A 21280-nucleotide genomic window follows, 5' to 3' on the forward strand; every position below is an offset into this window, starting at 1 on the left:
AGTCAGGAGTCCTGTGTATAGTGCGGTGTCACCCAACAACAGGACTATTTTGCAAATTTGATCTTATTTTATTACATTGAAGTTATGGCCAGAACTTTAGTTCTATTATATGGGCTGAACAGGTGGTCACTTGGAGCTGTAGTGATTTAGGAGCAACAAAACATTTTATGTTATATCTTTACCTAGGAATGAGGAACATTTCTTAAAGTGACTGGCTGAGAACGCCCTCTAACTTTAATGCTGATCCATTTTAGTCACTCTGCTTCTTATTTGTATTTCTTCTTGGTGTAAAAACCATTTCCAGCAGAGGCTGCCTTTCTATTGGGTGCATGGATAAGTCATTGTTTTTCTGGATGTTGTTAAGTCCTCTTCCTTTCATTGTCTGTACTCTGCACCGTCTCAGAAGAGTCACCAGAATTGCTTTCATCATTACCATGGCAATAAACTTTCCTACACAGCCCCGAGGGCCAAATCCAAACGGTTGAAAATAGCGTGAAGGAACCTGCACAGAATAACACGAGGAATAAACTTTAAGGCATTTTTTTCTTCACAAAAGTAGCTAAAAAGATTATGGAAATCTATAGGAAATATATTCTTTGGGAAAAAAAAAAAAAGTGTGAATCTCTTAGGAAAATTTACTTATTTCCTTGTACCCAAGCTATGTCTTTACCTCATGTATTCTTTCTTTTTCTGTTACTCTTTACGCTGAACAGTCCTCCTGCTCAAGTCAGACCAAAATACAGAAATGACTACAGAAATACAGGAGGTATGCCAATTCAAATACTAAAGTAGTAGCAAATGTAAAATTTAAGCATTTGAATTCTGCCATTTATTTCAGTCTGTTCATCCTGTGAACTATAGGGATTTTACCATAGGCTGTGAAGTAGTGAAGGTTTCACTCTAATGTACGTTAAAGTTCATTAAAAACTTTTTCAGAAAAAGTTAATTATAATGTTCATAAATGTCTAAGCTAAATACTGATGCCTTAACTAACATTAATCACAGCACTATACACCTACTACAATTATGATAAAGCTAGTGTTTCTGAAAATCAATGTTTCATAAAATGTACTGTCATTTTTATTTGGCATTTAACATAGAACATTTTATAAATGATTGTCTCCTGTCCTATCAAATAAAATGTAAAATGTGGGATTCCCACAACTGTTGAAGAATTCACAGCCAGTTTCTGTTGTCTTTATCAACGTTGAATAGATCAATTATCCAAAAAGACCCCCTAAAACATGAAGATTACTGATTATGACATACCAAGACACCAAGGAAATAAATAAATTATTTTTCATCATTTGTGCAGTTTAAAAAAAGAACACACTAGCTGTGTTCTGATTTCCTATTTAATCCAAGAATAGAAAAGGCTGCTTTATATTGAATTTTCTAGAAAAGTGTCTTTTTTCCTCATTTCCAGACTAAAAAATGTTTACTATTTAAATTATTTCAAAGAAACAACCGTACTTTTTGAAGAATGATAGGTAAATAGAAATGTTTATAATACAAAGCAAATGCAGCAGCTGGCAGCATAGCACAATGGCAAATGCACAGCTGAGGAAAATGGAAAAATATTTAGATTCTAACAATGTCATCCTATAAATAATGGTGTTGGTTGCTATTCACTTAGAGAACTGTGTGAAAATTGTACTTGCTAGAATAATTATGTGGCAAATATAATGCATCAAGTCAGTTAGAAAATGTATGGTTAAATATTTGGTCAAGGGGAAATATTTTTAGAAGCAAAGTGTGCTTGTTAAATAAGCAAGAAATGCATTTTGATAGAAATATCTAGAATGAAGACAATGGGTGGCAACATGAAATCTATTCACAGTGAATAGTTATTTCAATAAACTTAATCACTTATCATTTTCTTGAATTTTCTAGTGCCTTTTTCCCTGATCTGTTGTTTTTAGTACTGTGTGCAGAGTTTGCTGTGAGTAATCAGCTAGCAGTTTAGAAATGTTATCCTGCATGGTTAGTTCTTGTTGTGTATATGGCATAAGTAGTACTCCTGGATTTTTGATAGGGAGAATGTAAAGCTTGGAGACATATTTCTAGCTTGAACATACATATCTTTTGTGTCTTTATTTTCTTAATTATTTATTTGTATGCCCATTTTGGAAGAACTGAAGTGGATCTTCTACTTATTCCTTTAAAACTGAAATCATTCTCTATAGATGCTCATGGGTGTAGCTTCTAATATCTTAGGAAAAAAAGTTTTGCCAGGTAATAAAACTTACTTCCATTTGTTTTTCGGTTAGTCAAAATGAGAGTTATGACAGCTGCAGTGATCATTAACCCTTTAGCTTTAGCCCTATGCAACCTTAGTATTTGACAGGCCACTAGACAATATAGTTTGTATACAATGAAAGCCTGTGCACCTGTGATAATAGGCTAATGTTCTGTAGTTGAGATTCCCTTCACAGGGCTAAGTTGACTATGCCTTTCACTCTTACATGGCTATTTGTTCCAGAGATCTAGCTAATTGCTCCACAGGAGTGCTAACCAAGCATCAATATTTAATATTTTGTGCCATTTCTTGGACAGCAATATCTTTTATTTCCATCTGCACTGGTTAACAGTCAAAAACAAGGAATCAGTCTTGCCATAGAATTGGTCTATCTTCTTTCACTGTGTTTTTAATTTCTCCATGTGATTATTGCTGAACGAATAAGTTTTTGGGAAATGATTTATTTCATCAGTAATCAGAAGAGCAAAGTTCTGAATGAAAACAAATAATCTGAAGGATGTTTCCCAATAGTAGGAGTCTACATGTAGAAAACAAAAAAAACCAAAAGTTCAAATAACACTGTTGATACAGGACTTAATGTACGCTGAAGAAAATTCTAATTCTTTTGGGAGTAAGACTAAAACCTAAATGCTGTGCTGAACTTGAAGAGAATTACCTAGCATTTTCAGTACTGAGCTGGTTAAAGCTTAGGATTGCCACTTCAGCCTAAAAAAGATGTTTATTTTTACTTAGATTTTTTTTTTTTTTTTTTAATGAATAAAATGGGAGCTAGATTCTCTGTCTCAGAAATTGCCATACTGCTCCACCTCTCCAGAGATTTCTTGATTCCTTACGCTGTCTCAGCTCTGCGTACTTGTGGCATGGCTCTAGCTCCCCAAAGCCTCTTTATTTTGTCCAGTATCAGGGGAGATAACTGTGTGTGCGCCTTGGACATACTTCAGAATTTTTAAATTGAGATTAAGATGTCTGAGAAACTTTTTGTTTTCAATAACATCATTATTTCTGAATTAAAAGGAACTTTTGATAGGGAAATGCCCACCGAGCTCTAATAATAACAGGAATAAGCAGGATGTATCACTAGCTTATGCACTTAGACAAAGAGAAAATGGACTTAAGGTCACAAAGGTCTTGATTGAAATAAGAGGAATATACATTGTCAATAAAAATACCCAATCTCCTGTGAGAAATAAGATGGCAAACTTACATTCTTCTCAAAATTTTCAAGAGAAAACTCATTTGGTTTTGGGAAGAATTCAAGCTTATGCATACGTCCAATGTTGAGAATAATGTTTGTTCCCTTTTTCACAGGATAGCCATCAATCACATCATCTTGTAAAGCTTTTCTCATGATCAAGTCCACAACAGGCTGGTATCTCATGCTCTCATAAATAAAATTCTCCACAATTTTCAGGTTTGGTATGTCATCACTCTGTACATCTCTGTCACCTTCAGGAATAAAACAAATGGTGCAAAAGTTGGTTATGAATTTAATAAGTTCACCATACAAATGCCAAAATATTTTGAAAGATTCTCAACTCCTGAAAAGGTGGGAAGGATCCAACATCATCTAAGTAGTTTTATGCATTCTTACATATTTGGGAAACATGGTATATCAGCATAAGCCCCGATTGTTTTTTTTTTTTTTTTTTTTTTTTTCCCCTGAAAACTGACAGCAAGTAGAATCTGGGAATAGTTTATGGATGGGAGATGATAATTTTGTAGAGACCTTACATTTTCATTGTGTTGTTGGGTTTGGATAGATGTACAGGTAGGTCCTAGAGTGAAATTAATAATTTCAATTACCATGAATAACATCTTCCTAGTTGTTTTTTAGCAGCAGTTTCAGTACCACAATGTAGTCCCAGTGGGAGCCTTGAACTTTCAAGCCACAAGCAGCTGAAGACCTAAAGCTTGACCACTGCAATGGTAGGTTTCCCACATAAAAAGGACCTTTGCTACTCCAGTTAGTCATTTGCTTGAGGAAAAGTCAGCAACATACTACTGCCTTCCTAAAATCAAGGCTTTCAGAAAGAAATTGTGAGGGTGAATATTGGAGTACACAAGTCTTCCAAACACAGTAAAATATGATTTATTGCTCTGAAGGGAAGTAGCAATAATGTTCTGCTATGCCAGCTCTTCAGAATCACCCACTTATAGATCACTCTTAAGCCTACACATTGATGTGCTTCACATCAATATGCATTACATAAATCTGGCCATTAATATGCTTTACATGCATGTCTCCCTGTAAGATTTGTAATCCTTCCAGAAATTTTTAGTCTCTTTCCTAGTGAAGGCTGAAAAACAATCAGCCAAACACCTTGCTGCTAAGTTTGCTTCTGAAAATTTCTCAATGCCTGCCTTGTCCACATTTGCATTTCTAGTGGTTCTATCTTATGTTTTTATGGGTTCTGATTTCCAAATACCAAACAGTAATTCCTTTGTATTGGTTACTGAAAATACCTTTTGTTCTGAATCAGAATTAAATTAAAACTTGAAGCATCTAATTAATTCTTTAAAGTCCCACAAATGTAGATAATGCTCTCCAGACATCGCTGCTGTTTTAAATTCAAGGAACTGCAATCTTAGCTATTTTATAGACAAAATATATAGAATTGTGGATGTTTTGTAGCTAGTTGATGAATTTGTGACATCTTGTACTTTTCCACTGCTGTGTTACCTTTCATCGGGTTGTGAAGTAATAATTTTCAAATACAAAGAAAGAGTAGAATGTATCTTGGTATTTTATGGAATGTTTTGAAATCTCAACTTGAAAAAAACAACCAGAAAAAACCTTCTGTCTGTTACACAGTGATAGAAGCATTACTTGGTAAAAATAATTTAATGTAATCTGGAATCAATTGTATGTTCTCTCAAATAATATTTGTAAAATCAGAAATATTTTTTCATCAAAGCAACAGTACACTAAAGGCCAGATATTACTGTGGGAAGTTAAATGTTGAAGACTTGTAACTTAGTAAGTTAGTGCTTGTCTCTTCAAACTACACAATACTTGATGAAGAAAACACTCATTTGTAAGGGTAAATGGCTGTTTATTTTAGCAGACTTCAAGATTGATAAACTCTGGCACGTAATGATTTTATGGAGGTTTTCTTTAGTGACAGATCAGAGGCTAACCTCTTGCATTATATTCTATCTAGGTGCCACTGAGAAGCCAAGTATAGTTGTGGGAAAAAACCCTTTGAGTTATATATTAGTGGAAGATTTTGCTATTTTTATGGCTTATAGGATTCAAATTTTTTGTTAGTCAGTAAACTGATACCAAAGCTCACTGTTTGCTCAATTTATTTAAGTTGCAGTGTTTCAGACAGTCAAAAAAATGGCCATGAAGAAGACAAAGAGAAATGCTGTCTCCTAGCTTGAGGCGGAAAGATGCCAAAACATTTTTTAAAAAGTTTTGAAGCATTTTTTAAAAAGTTTTGAGATAACATCACAGCTCTTGCATTGTATTTAAAACTTGAATTAAAAGTACCTTAGAAAAAGAGCAAAGGATTTGTTATATGCTTGCCAGTGTTTAACTGTTCAAAGTAAATGTTGAATAGGAGTGGTTGAAATTAGTTTCTATATAGTTTAGTAGGATTGAGACTTTGAAAGCTAGAGAAAGGGATGAATATAGATTTGGAATATTTTGATTGTTTTTGAGTGGCTCATCATTAATACTAAAATATTATACTTAATATAGTTTGAAATCAAAATGGATGACAGCAGAATAATAAAACAATTTTAATTTTCTTTAATATTTTCTTTCTGCAGTCGTAGTCAAACTTAGTTAAGTTCTATACACGTGTAGAGAACTGTCGATGATTAGAAGTATTTGAAATGAGTGTCCCCACTTGCTACTGAAAGGGAAATAGAAAATAATTTCACTGGAGCTTATGAGGTGAGTGATGATTTGCACGGCTCTTGTTGAGGGGTGAATAAGTGCTTTTTTTTTTCCTAATAGCTTGTACATTCTTATAAATCCTGTTTGAATTTGTCTTAAAAATATTTAATCTTTCACTTGACCTTGAATAAAATTGCTTACATACAGTAATAGTTCATATACTTTACAACAAATACTTGTGTTGGAAAATAATCCTTAGAATTTTTAGACTTTGAGTAATGGAAATTAGATCACTGCCCAAGCAAAATTATATTCCTACATTAGTGACTTTGCAGGTCCTGCTTACCCATAACAGTTTCAATTTCCCTCATCATCTTCTCTTCCACTGTGGGGTGCTCCGCAATCAGTATTAGCATAAAGAAGAGAGTCACAGACAGAGTATCAGGAGCAGCAATCATCATCTCCAGCACACACTGGTTCACATTCTCAGCAGTCAGGTCTCCTCTGTTCTGGAAAAATTTGAAATGTTGGGGAAAATGTTGATTGCTGAACTGTGATGCCAACAGAATACTGCTTAAACAGAATTCAAGATCCTGACAGTCCCATATGCATTTATTTTTTTTTTTCAGAGAAAAACCAGGAAATCCGTGTTTTAGGGGATGTGTATGATCTTCCAGAAAAGCATGGGTTTTTTCTTATCTCAGATTCTTGTTGACTTATTACCTTTCCCCACGGAGTCTGTGAGCTGTCAGAGATTATGCAAGATACAATTTACACAGCTTTTGAAGCTTTTGCATACAAAAGGTAATATATACAGATAAAATTTAAGAGTTAGGGAAAGACTGAAGAATGTTCAGGGGTAGAGTCAAGAGTTTTGAGGATGTTGTTTAAGCCATGAAAAACAAAATCATACAAGCACCTGGGGGATTCTCCCAAGCCAAATAATTTGTTTCTGTTCATAAGACTTTGATAGTTACGTGAAGTCTGAGTTGTAAAGTCTGTATTGTTAGTGAATGGAGACATGCAGAAAAAAAAAAAAAAAAAAAAAAAAACTTAGCAATAATTTGGTACATTGTCAATACCTGTGCAAAAATCAGCTGGGATGCAAAATCCATGTGCTCATCTAACTTTTCAACGGTGGAAAGCTGTTGTCGCTTCTGTTCTATTAAGATTTCCATTGCGCCTTTCAAATCCTTGCTGAAAGTGGATAAAATCCAATATATTGATAAATATCTGCAGCCTTTTAGTATATGACTAGATATAGGTAGATAGGATATGTTTAGAAACATGAAGATTATACTAATGAAAAAGCCTAACAAAGGCAGAAATTTAGTCTTCGTATAAATGGCTATATGGTTCTATACAAAAGCAGCAATACTTTTCTTATAAAAATATTTTCTTCTTTGTTTGGCCTGAAATCTTATTCTCTTCTTGTAGAACTGAAAGGAATGAAACCCGTCTATCTTACAGTGAATAGAGTTTTTAAAGATTTATTAATATTTCCAAAGATTTCTGTTCCCTTGCATATTTACACTGCAAATGAACTTAGCAAGAGGAATAATTGTTTAAAAAAATGCAAGAAAAATTGTACTTTCTTGATGGTATAGTTGATCTCACTGTTTTGTAAAGCTGTAATCAGACATACTGTGTCAACAGTATGTATTTCTGTTGGAAAAATAGTGAAGTTCAGTGGTGTTTAATACTTTATTTGGCATTTTAAATTAGCTACAGATTTGAAGGTAATGTTCTTTTTAAAAGGCTGGTTTTATAGGGGGAATAAACCTAAAATTAAAACTTGGTAAGGTTTTCATATATAACATTTTTATGTATTAGAAAGAGCAACCCAACTTTATCAGAAGTGGTGATAACCTGTGGTTTTCCTCCTCGTTGCTTTAAATTCAGAGATCTTTATCTTTTTTTTTTTTTTTTTCTTTTTTCTTTTTTTCCCAGTATAGATTTATTAATATGGTTATTTTAATGAGATTGTTTATGTCCACTAATATTTGCCCACAAGGACTTTCTGGTAATAATTGGGCCACTGCATTTAGCTATTATTAGAATCACAGAATAAAGCACTAAGCACTGCCATAATAACACTGGTATGTATCTAGTTTGTAAGAGAGCTGTTGGTTATGAACCTCCATCTTTCCCTTAAAGTCTTTATACTACATATAGTATAAAGCATTATCAGTATAGTATTTAGTATACTATATACATTATATAGTATATAGCATTATCAAAACTAATTATTACATATGCTTGATAAAAAGTATTTTTCTCTCCTTAAATGGACTCCAAATCCAAAATGAACAAACTCATTGCCAGTTCTTTTTATAGCTGGTCTTCCTTTGACAGAAGACAGAAAATGAGAGCATCAAAATAGAAGAGGGATCATGTGCTTTTACAAATAGGAAGACAGCAAAAAACATTTATTCTTGTATAAAGGAAGAAATAATCTTGAAATAGATTATCACGCAAAACACAATTTTTAGCTCAAAAAAAAAAAAAAAAAAAAGGTTGTTGACACAAAAATGCGCATTATGGACACCAATAAGTAGAATTATACTGAGGGGTTAACTCTCTTTTGGGATAGTTCTACGGATGTAGATGTGATTTCTTATGTCCAGGAACTGACAGTCTGTGGCCTAATATTTGACTGTCCTTAAACAGATAAAGTAATTTCTCCCCATAAGACGGCTTTTTCTTTCCTCTTTGAACTGAACCAATGATTTCAACTCAGTGTCATATCTGAGATGGCATTAACTAATAATTTGGCGAGTGAATATGGGCCTTAAATATTCCCCTGAGTTTAGCCACTTGTAGCATCACTGACAGATCTCATTCTGCTATCTTGGGTCTGCAGATAGTGGACTTCAACCAGTCACCTTTGAAATTCTCACATTTTATTCTCTAAAAGGAAGAGAAAAATGAAAGGAACGTTCTTCCTAGAAAGAAATAATCTTATGCAAAAGATTTGTAAAAACTATGGATACTTACACTGCCTCTTCGTATTTCTTGCACAGCCAAGAAATCTTAAAAAAGATGTCAGGCTTTAATAAAAGTGCTTGCCAAGCATCAAAGTAGTTCTGAATCTTAAGTACAATGGCACTTTCTGAAAATAGATGTTAACAAACAGCTGTATAAAAACTAATCTTCAATAGTCAAATAACACAAACGTTTCAGGAAAATTAATAATGAGGCCCCACTCCCTACTCCCACTGAGTTGACAGGAATTTGATTACCATTTTTTTTCTAATGTGTAGTAGATAACATTAGGAAACAGTTGTGGCACACTGCAGACAAGATACATTTCTTTGTAAAAACTCTTGATAGCTAGCTAAAAGGAGATCATGTGTCAACCAGAGCCAGTTTCCCACAGGAGAGAAGGAGCAGAACTCTATTGCACTGTATTGATATGGGATAATTTGTACATCAGGATGTTATTTCTGTCAAATGGTTTTGAAGGTGAAGAAGTCATCAAAGTTCACCTGAAAAGTTGTCAGGTGAACTTTTCAATGCAATCATTTAGTTTGGTGGAAAGATTTCTGTTTCTTACATGTATGTAATGTTGAGGCTGTAGCAGCCTAGTACATAAAAATGTTTTTACGTATTATTTGCTTGATTGTGACAAGTTAAACATATGTATTTGATCTTATAAAATTCTCATAACTAGACTCAATTTCAGTTAATTATTTAGTAATATAACAATATGTTCTTGTTCCATTTTCTGAAACAATATTTCTGAGTGATATAACTAAGTTTTTCTTGTTTATGCACTTAAGGTTCATCATAAGTTATAAAAATAAGGCTGTTAGTACCATCCAAAGGGATCCCTAGAAAGAGTTTGTTAGATGTGTCAAGCATGATCCGTCTCATAAGATTCAACACATTGATGTTTCCTACTTCAGTGGTCACTTCTTCTAGTTTATCCAGGTGATCAATTGTTGATTCAACACAAATGGCTATCATACGCACAAGACCAGGACCAGACAGGGCTGTAAATAGGTATATGCAAAATGATAAAAAGATTAGCTTTCATGCCTTATTAATAACTTATTGGCAATAATAGCATCAATAAAAATCTGTATAACTTAAGTGACTGGAACAAAATTGTTTTGAGAGAAAAACGTAAGCATTTTGACTTAGAATGGCAATGAACCCAAGACCCAAACTTCCCTTGCACTCAGTCACTCTGTATTTCAGGCACACATTTCATGATAGGTTCACACAGTGTTAGCACAGATGAAGCCAAATACATTTCACTATCTTTCAGTGTTGGAGGTGTATATCCTCCATATCTTCATCTGCAATATAGGCACTGTGGATGTCCTGCCTTGCTTGCAAGGATGGTGAGCAGGGAAGTTAGACTGGGGATTCACAGGAAGGAGGATAGGAATTTTTGGAATCATAATCCCTGGGTGTTCTTAAACAGCATGACAGCTTTCCAATAAGCTCCCCACAGCCTATAGTGTCACTGCGGACATCCTGAGGCTTAATCTAGTAGTAGTCTAGATGTGTTAGCCAATCTTAGTCTGTCCGCCTGTGGACATTGGGAAATAGTGTCATTATGCATTTTTAACATTATAAGAAATTGAAAGCAAGCAAAAGCAGTGGTCAGTTCTGTTGCTGCATAATTTTTATGATAGGATCTGTCTGGAACGAATTCAGATAATTTTGAGTGACTTTGGAAATCTTGCCTTCTATTTAAATTTATTCTATGTAAATTACTTTTCCATATAAGAATTCCTCTAATTGCCTAAAGGACAATATTTTATCAAATATATGTTGAGAGTAATTGTACATTTATAAATGAGAAGAGAGGTTGTCTGTGTTGTAAATACAGAGAACTAGTAGTTCTAGGAATAAATAGAAAAAAATTATTTATTTCCTGTTATTTTTAACCAGTACAAAGTTGCTGGTACTTTTCAATGGCAAGATCAATTAGGAAAGTCCTAAGTGTCATACAGAAGTACAGATATCAACAAAATGGTAAGGAAGACTTAACAGATGATTTCTTAACTGTAATGCTTGCAGAACAACAAGGCAACAAAGTGTGGTAGTTTTGTTAGGAAGGCTGTAAGATCATAACTAGTTATAATGATATACAAACAGTGAAAATTTCGTATTTGGAAGGAAGGTGAGTCCAAAATTTACAGACTCTTAAAACAGTAAAATTTGAATTTTCTTATTTTTATTGTATTTTATTATTATTGTATTTATTATATAACTTATTTTATTGTATTTATTTTATTTTATTGTATTTTCTTATTTGATTTCAAGCTAATGATACTAATTACAACAACCTTTTTCTCATTACTACAAGAGGAAAAGATTTTTCTCTTTCTACATTGATTCCTAGCATATTAAATGGATTAATATATAGTCCTGCTTTGCAGATCTTCTAAATTAATTTTGAAACTATACACACATTATTTTCTTTTAATTAGAATGAGAAAAGTTTGAACCCAATTAAAGCTGAGGTTGGAACTTCCAAATACATTAATAGAAATGCCAGTTGAGCTAGCGTGATTGTTGGTCTTGAAATTTAAAAATAATTTTAAGTATGGTTTGTGGGTATTTTTTTTTTTAAGCAGAAGAGATTAAGCATCTGTAAAAAGATGTGAAGACTGTTTCAAATACCATACCAAGCAGAATAAGTGTGAAGGAGCATGTGTAAGAAAATATATTGAGACATAAAGAGAGAACTGATTTTTCTAATTTAATTATACAAAGGACAAACAACATTTCAGAAAAAAATACTGTGTGATAGAGTGAGGCAGTGTGTTAATGCACACTGATTTATTTACCTTTGGTGAAAAAGGGTCGAATTTCTTTCCAATGTGCTGGGTTGTTATTAAATATGATCCCATTTTCATACATGCCAATGCACTGTAATCCAAGCTTGCTCCCAAATCGAGAAACATAGTTCCAATGTTTCATTACATGGAATACACTTGAAGATCTGGGAAGGAAATGGGGGGAGAAAAAAATCTAACTAAAATACAGTTTCAAAGATTATACACAAAACTTTTTTTTCTGACATTCTCTGAAGTGCTGCCTTTCATTCTCAGATTAGCAAAAGGTACTGTGCTTGACACTAAATGTTGCACCTATTACATAATTAAAAACAAGATGATAAAATGGCTTCAGAATTTGTACTAGAGCAATAATTCTGTCTGGATTTAAACCTATTTTTCAATTAAAATGCAAATGGTGACCAAAAGTCTTTAATCTGAATAGTGTATATATATATATAGGGACACACACATATACTCTCAGGCAATGACCAATGTCAGATGTTTCAGAAGATGGGGTAAAATAATGAGTTACATACATTCTTGTATAATATTTTTTTTTCTAACTTTAGATCAATTATATAAATTGATTTATTATTTTGATATTTGATTTTTGTTTCCTTTAAAAATTTCTGACATACCATGTAATACAATCCTACTGAGAGTCGGTGTGTGCTTTTTAAAATCACTACAGGAGTATTCCTCAGACTCTCAAGTTCATACCAGATGCAGGAAAACACTGCCCTACAAAAATTTCAGATTGTATTTTGAGCAAAACTATGAGGGCTAAGGTACATATCGTAAAGAATGAAGTGGTAAAACTGAAGACAATGTGTTTAACATCCATGTACATTTCTAATCTGTCTATGATAGCACTCATTGACTATTTTTGCCTATTTTTTCAGAAGTATTAATCATTGTATCCTACCAATTTCCACAATCCTTGGCAAATATTTTGGGAAGAGATGTATATCTCTGTCTGCTTGTCTATCCCTCCCTCCCTCCCTTCCTCCAATCATCATTCCATATAATTCATACACTTGGATTTTCTGTAAACAGTTCAACACATCCACCCCAAATATGATACCTCTTACTTCATTATGTAAGAAAAAATATTTTTCTTAACTTGAAGAAGTTAACTTTTTAACTTAACTTGGCAGATTTTAGGAAATATAATTAATTCAAGTATGTTAAGGAGGGAAGACAAATTCTGCTTATTTCAATGTATTTAATATTTTTTTATGGAAGACTTCAGTTTTCCTTTGACGCCTTAAAAATAACCAGACAGTTGACAACTTCATTATGATGTGTGTTAAATTTCACCTATACTTTGGTCGTTCCTAAACACACCTGCAAAGTATTAATATACTAAGTACTTTTGGTTATGCAGCATCATAATTTTATCAAGGATAATTACTGATAGATTAATCTATTAAACTGAAAAAGAAATTTTATAAAATCAGATGTGTGGGATGAGTATTCCTAAATCGAAATATAATGAAATCCAGCATATACATACTTATCTTTTACAGTTTACAAGATTTATTTACACACATTCTGGTGAACAGGTTGTGATCAGCTTTATTGCTTTAAGATATTTCCTTTAGAGGGAGCTAGCATTTTAGAAATGGTAGTGTGATGAAAACCTGATTAAATATAAGCTAACAAAAAAGAAGGAAAATCAGAGCACAGACTGAAATGAAACAATAAGCTATTTTCTATACAGTCGTACATTCTTTGTGGACCAAATTGCAGATTTCTTACATGGGCTAATTATTATTATTTTTTTTTTCAGTTGAGTAAAATAAATGGGAATTATTTCTTCACAACTTCATCAGTGCTAGATTTTCACCAGCATTTTGCATGAGCAGTGGTAAATATAAGATGTTATCTTGTGCAAGCAAACAAGCATGGATTATGCAGCGTGCATGCAGCTCCAGCCCCTCCAAAGAACTGAGCATACCCTTTCCTATGTCCCCCCCCAGTTGCTCTCTTTGCTAGTTTCCCTAAATGTTTTTCATGCATCAAGGAACATCATCTATGTTTCATGAACATGAAAAGATGGTGTCGAATTAAGATAGTTGTGCCCAGAAATAGAAAGGTGCAGGAAGCTCCTTTTGCTCGTTCCATTTCATGCATCTACTCAAGAGACATAGAATAATATTTTAAGGATAGGTTTTGACATATGACCTTGTATAAGCAGATTTTCTTTATAAAACTATTTACTCCAAAAAACAAAATCTCTTGTAACCAAGATTGCAACATCTCAATATAATTAGATTTGACAGTAAAAATTCAGATGACAACAGTGGAAACACTATACTTTTTCAGTACTTGGGATACATCTAGTTTTGGAGTGAATTTATGAAGCACTCTGAAAAAAAAAAAGTATATATATATATATTAAAAAAGTTAAATTCTAGTTTTCCATACGATATCTATGATTTTAAGTAAATATCTTCAGCAAAACTGAAGAAAAGTGATTTATAGACTGTAAAGTGTAAAGTCTGATGCTATGGTATGCTAAAGTCTATCGCTTTGCTTCTTACCAGCACTACTGATTTGTTTGTGAAGAACTGGTAATACATACAGTGAAAGACAGCAGTAAGAGTTCACAGCATGTTATGTGATCAAAACATTATATACAATGTTACGTGAATTAATATTTACAATATCTACATAGGGTAGGAATGTAAATAGTTTTCCTGTAATGATTACCTCTTTTTACATACATAGAGATGAAGCTGACTTGCTCAAATGGAAAATCCTGTAATAGTCCTCCTTACTGCATTATCTTTCATAAACTTTTACATAATGAGAGGTGAATATTCATTGATTGATATTGCTAATAATATTGTCATTTATTATCCATTTTGCATGGTAATTTTTTTTTTTCTTATTTTCTCATGATCATCCAGAAGATCGAATGTAAGCAATTGGCTACTGGAACTAATAAAATGATAGACTGCATTTTAGTATTATGCTTAGTACTGTGTGTAATTGAACTCTCTGAGTAACCCCAGTAACTGGAGTGGAATTACTCATGATCCTGTAATGCTGCATTTGCTTAATTACCCTGCTGAACTGGAGCCATAATCTTCAAGCATTACTCTCATTTTAAGGAAAATCTTAATAAGAACACAGGAACTAAAATTTGATTTAATCCTGCACTGCAGTCAGGGTACTATGTAATACTAGTGTTAAATGGAATAAGAAGAAACTGTAAACTTTTTTTTAGGATTGAGCCATAATTCTTGATCTTTCTTTCAACTAAGAAAATGAGATATTCTATTCAGTAGTTGTCTCTAGTAGATACCTCAATAGTAGAGTCCTTAAAGAAACAAAAGATTAAAAAAGGATTTGTGAACATTAGGAATTAATACTGTTATGTTAGGATAAATTTGTAAAATAATAACTTAAATTCTACTTTTGAAAAAAATAGCAAAAAAGGTTGTAAAAATATGAAAAAGCTCTTCATATTATTAAAGATAGAAAATAAAGATTTACTTGCTGATTATAAATGTTTCTTCACCGCTGATCCAAACTCTCACAAATTCTCCATATGTCTTATTGTAGTAGTTGCAGGCATTACCGACTCCCATCCAGAGAAATCTCCCATGTGAAATGAGGGGGCCAATTCCCATACAGTATCCTGGCCCTAAGGAAAAAAAAGACGAGTTTTGTCATCAGTGCTCTCTGACAAGAATATATCACTCTTTTGGAAAGGACATTTTTTTACATTACATCAACATCTGCAATGGGCACCACATAAAATCCCATTATGAAATTCTGTCTTACAGAAACTTGCATCTACATCATTGAAACCTCATTTATTATCCATGAAAGCCTGCGATTCGTTCAATATGGGTACAATAAATGAAATTCATTACTTTATACAGCTTCAAACTACTGCTTTGAGATTGTTTATATTTGAAAGAACGGTGGCTAAATAATAGAAGGAAGAAGCAATCTAGAAAAAATGCATGTGGTTTATTCATGCATGCTTTTAATAAAACCTTTGAGTGATCTTGGCTAAATTTGTGCCAGAGTGTCATAGTAACACCTACAAAAGTCAACACCTTTTTGATATAATTAAATATAATTAATCTCTCGTAATGTAATCTAGTTACATTTCTCTTAGTCATTAACACCAGAGTAAGAAAATAGATATTTAAAGGAAAAATTATTTTTTAGTGCTGTGAATTTACAGAAACAGCATGCTGCAGTAGGAACTAAGACTGGATTAATAAGCATTTAATCAAAGCTCTCAACTAAAACCTTTTGCTATAACTCATCATCAAATGTCCCTCTTACAAGAAAAAGGAGAAAGTGGAGAGAACAGGAGAGAATTTGCATAGTCACTGCATTATTTTTAAAAGGAGGTTTTCCTTCTTCACTGAAACCTTAACTTGCCCTTACAAAGTCTGTAAAAACATAAATCGGATTCCATTAAATGAAACAAGTTAAGTGTTTATAAAATCTTTTGTATTTTATACTGTTTAAAAGATTTACAAGTTGCTTATGACTCCACTGTTTACTAATAGAAATCACAAGAACACAGATTATTTAAATACCTGTAATCTTAAAGCAAATTAATTTGTATCTTTTTGTCAATCTCATCAAGAATTCAAATAGAAAGCACTACCTTTTGTGTATACTTTTGCCTGTTCTCTAACTTTTGGAGAGATTTAGCACACGGAAGGAAATTTGGCAAATATTTTTTCTCTGATGTTGCTCTGTTTTGGAGGGTCTCCAGTGGCAAACATGGTGAGGAAAATTAATAATTTACTAAAATGTAAATAATTTCTGAATTGATACTGTTTGCCTCTACTAAAGACAATTCAGGAAGCTTTAAACTTACAACATATAAAATGTAGAAGTTTATAATGCACATGAATATATGAACATCTAGACTTCATAAAATAGTATTATATCTTTCTAGCATATACACAATAAAAGGAAAACTGAATATCATATATTTATATAGCTAAGCCAGGTTTATTATGGAAGTACTGAGGTTAAATAGAGCCTGATTTATTTTATCAATTATTTTAAAAACTTGTATTATTAATAATAATACAGTATTCATTTAGTATTACCCTCTCATTTAAATCTGAGAAACACACACACACACAAATATACTTTGACAGCTTTTATGTGATACTGCAGAGTTAGTTTACCTGGTATTGATGATGTTTCTTCATGATTCCATATTAGAAATAGAAAGCACATAAGAATGACTATGGGCACTGTGGCCATTGGCATCACATCTGGTACTAGGCTGGTGATGTAGTGCATTGGATTGAGAGTTTCCAATATCATCTTTTCCAAGAGATTCTGCTTTGCTTTAGATAAAGAGAGAATGGGGAAAGAGGCAGAGGTTTACAAAGCTTAAAAATATATACTTTAGTTGGTACCTCTCAACCCTCTAGAGGTCCTGTAAATGAGCAAATTACTTCTTGAGGTAGCTTTATTTTATAATGAGACTGACTGCTGGGACTGCTTGCCAGGACAAGCTACATCAGAAGTTGAAACAGACGTGCAGCAGACACTCTTTTGGCTTGGAAATAAGTAAGCTTTTCTGACCTTGATATTGAAGCATAGTTTTAGATGCTTTGGCTGACAGACCTCTTATCTTTGATATTGTCTTGGCTGGCCAATGCTGAGGTTTACTCCTTGCAAATTTCTAACCAAAACACAAGAAATTAAACTCTCAGCACATGTAGAAGCATTGAATGAATTCACTTGTAAGCTTTTATCTCTGTTACTTAGCCTTTTTCCTTCCTGCATGCCTTTAGTGTTAGTCCTCGAATTTCCAGAATACCTGCATTAGTTTTGCAGATACTGTGTACCTTGGGATTTTGTTTGACGCAATGTACATTTTTATAGTCAACCTTTGAGTCTAAATTCAAAGGTTGACTATAAAAATAGTGGTGCTTCTGCTGATGAACACTTTGAAAAAATTAGTGTCTGCTATAACAAACATGATCATGAATTGTCTGGTACTTCAGGTAGTAACCAGGGCTTGAAACAGGACAGAAAAAACAAACAAAGAGAAAGGTCTCTTGTGCATAGGGGGATCAGAAGGATTCCTCTGAAGTTGTTTTGCATGCTTTTGTAAATTCAAAAATTAAAAATCTGTAAAATATGGGAAGTGATTGTACCTGAGAAGGAAGATGTTATGTGAGTGAGAAAACCCACTTAACCACAGAAAGATACTGCCTGCATCTGCTCAGCAGTAAAGTAATAAAACATGGTCTTAATTCTGCTCTGACATTAAGCAGAAATAGATTTTCTTTTTTCCTTCCCGCAGCATTTTTTCAAAACTGAATGAAGTAGTTACTTAATGGTACACTTTTTATTGCAGCTTACTTTCAGCAAATGTTTTCTCTTTTATCTTGTGATTTGGTCTCGCAGAAGAAAGTACAGTTTAATTTGTAGTAACTCTCGGTGCTGTAACTGTATTAAACTATGTTAAGAATGTAACAGATGCTTTCTAGATAGTGAGAAATTGGTGTTTTCAGTCACAATAGAAAACGTATAGGCTACAGACAAAACCACAGGGAAGGGAGCAAGCAGTGGCTCAAAATCCTGTAAGTGTTTGTAATGCTCCAGTGTTTTGGACCATTGCTGTGAAAGCACTCTGGTATTTTTGTGATCCAAAATGACTGAAACACAATATGCTAGGTTATGTACATGGATACTCTTGTACATGTTCAGCTGTTGTACCATTTAGCATGTTTTGAAAAATGATTTTGTAATCATCAACTTTTTTATCAATAACAGTGTTTATTAGTGAAATTAACATACTGTTAAACACTAATGGTAATGTTTCTGTAAAGATAAATATGAAAGTGCTAGCTTTAAATTGCCTTGAGTCATTGCCACAATGTGCCTGTATGTATATGTAAATATTTTTATTAGATTCAATCCCTTGCACTGTACGAGCTTACAGTATACAGAAATGACTACACTTAGGGAATGTTATTTTAACTTCTTATACTCTGAAGCAGTCGCTTTTTTAGTAAATGTGGTTCCTATAGCTCTTAAAACAAAACAGACATTTCTTGTTTTGAAAAGTTCTTTTTCCTATGTTAATAAATACGATCCAAGCAGACAGGTTTGGCTTTTCTAATACACTGTTGCTGTTGGAAAAGCCACCTTGAAAATATAAGTTCAGTTCAGCTGAACTACTCATCCTGCTTGTACCCATTTTATTTTTTAAAGAATTTTCACTCAATAATAAAATAAAAAAATGGCATGTAAACATTGATAATAAGTAGTTACTGAATAGACTGAAGATGTTTAGAAATGGAACAAAGCTGTGTTGCATGGAAGAAACATTCCCTATTCTTGCTTATTTCATCTTGAAATCTTCTACAAGTTGTTTTCCTTGCAGCTGGTTGAAGTGTGTGATGAGTGATCTGTTGGTTCTGATTGTTACTTATATGGTGGGGTGCGGGTGGGGAAGGTTTTTAAATTAAAATAGGAGGAGGAAAGAGGCTTATAAGGAAGCGTTTTTTTAGCATAAATTAAATGGATACACACAGGCCTCTTGATCACGGATAATTGTAGTAGATCTTAACAGCTGGGAAAGCATCTGCCAGCAGAGGGCACTGTAGGTCACAGATCTTTGAGACCTGACCGAAGTGTGAGAAAGTTCTAGGTTCTGTTAAATGCTTTATTGCAGAAGATGTTATGATGAATGATGACAGGGTCCCACAATAAAGAAGAAGTCCATATATCCAAGTGACAACTGTGTTGAACCCAGTCCTTTCAGCTAGAGCTTTGTACTTAATGGCTGTGTCACCAGAAGTGCCAACTACATATATAGTTTACAGAATATAGAATGTTATATATCCAAATAGCTGAAATTTACTGATAATTTTGAGCAGGAGCTAATAAGACAGCATGAAAACTCTCAAAAAAACTCCCATTCCTGATTCCTGTTTTTTTTTTTTTCTCAGCAGCATTTCATTTGTCAGGAAGGGCATGGGGAAAAATCTGCTGCTTCCTATAAATCTCTAAATATTACTGCCCAAATAATAGCATCTGAATCAGCTGACCTAGGTTAAACTAAGCAGTTTGGAAAAATGAAATTTTAAATAGACTGATTTCACACAAAAATAGCTATTAGATTATACAGTTCGAGGAAGTACTCATTTTTCCATATAAAACATTGTAGCCTTCCTCTCTTTTACTAGACGCTGATTCTAGTTGGTTTTCACTCAGTTAAGATTGACAATTTCATACAGACTGTAAACCTTCAGCCTTCTACATATAAGTACATACTTAGCTTTTGTAGTGCATTTCACAACTAGAAGGCTAATGTCTAGCTAGCTGAGTAGTGTTTGTCTTTTTTTCTGTGGATGCTCCCGGACTGTGCGATAGTCAGGAGGATGATGGCTCAAGGTATGTCTCCATTGGCGTTTCAGCACTTTCAGGGGTTTGCTTTGATAACGAAACTGCAGATCATTCCCATTTTCCATACTTGTGTTTGTATCTCAGAGCATGCAAACTTTTTGGATGCCATTTGGGATGAAAATAAATCAGAGCATCCCTAAGAGCATATCAGACTTCTTTACTAGAGCACATGATGAAGGAGTTCATGTAACTATTTTAACACTGCCTTTAAATTGTGGGTTTTATTGCAAAATAGTAAATTACTAGCTGTTGAATAAAAAGTCATTTGTGGAACTATTGTAAAATGAGCTGCATTTGCAGGGAAACTATTGTAAGAACCACTAAAAATAATCCCCCTTTTTGTTGCATGGCTGTGTTACTTCTGAAGAATTAGTCTGAAGTAGGTAATTATCATCAGATGTGTAACATATATAACATACATAAACCTTGGTACAGGGATTGTCTTGTTCTCTTGAAAGGCCATGGAGTTTAAAGTTGAGAACACATTAAAAGATGTTTTTAAACTTGATAGTGCTTACTCTTCCTTGTAAGCTGAGTTGTAAAATTATTCTGTAAGCTTCTGACTGCATATGTTTATTTAGTGCCACACTAGAAATTTTTCCCCGATATTCTGCACTTTCCTAATTCTGTAATTCTCTCCAGATGCAGTGGGGATGTCACTGACAGATTTTCATCACAATTCATTGGATGTCTGATGCTGTTACTCTTGTCCTGACATTCTTTATCTTCGATTATAATATTTTTCCTTATTCATTTTCACTTGCTTTGAATCTGTGCTTCAGTAATCCTCTGCATAAGAGATACTCCAGATGTCATCTGTCCTATTACAGTTGACTTTATTTCTGATTAGAATGCGTAAAGCAGATCTTTTAAAGTTAGATGTGCTTTTGAAAGCACTCTGGCTCATTTAGGTATGTCTCCTACTTTTTATTCAATCCTTTTGAACTACAAGAGAAA

General features: G+C 33.4%; 1 protein-coding gene across 1 annotated transcript; it reads right to left on the reverse strand.

Moving 5' to 3' along the window:
* Positions 1–250: 250 nt before the first annotated feature.
* Positions 251–17221, reverse strand: CYP19A1 (cytochrome P450 family 19 subfamily A member 1; the record flags this gene model as incomplete). The annotated part of the gene is made up of 9 exons (XM_084293154.1): positions 251–502; positions 3465–3706; positions 6451–6613; positions 7187–7301; positions 9102–9216; positions 9923–10099; positions 11912–12066; positions 15407–15557; positions 17080–17221. 9 exons carry the CDS (start codon positions 17219–17221, stop codon positions 251–253), a joined length of 1512 nt encoding a protein of 503 aa, XP_084149280.1.
* Positions 17222–21280: the final 4059 nt, after the last annotated feature.

This window comes from Netta rufina, assembly GCF_964035555.1.
Source record: "Netta rufina genome assembly, chromosome: 11".
NCBI classification, from domain to species: Eukaryota; Metazoa; Chordata; class Aves; order Anseriformes; family Anatidae; genus Netta; species Netta rufina.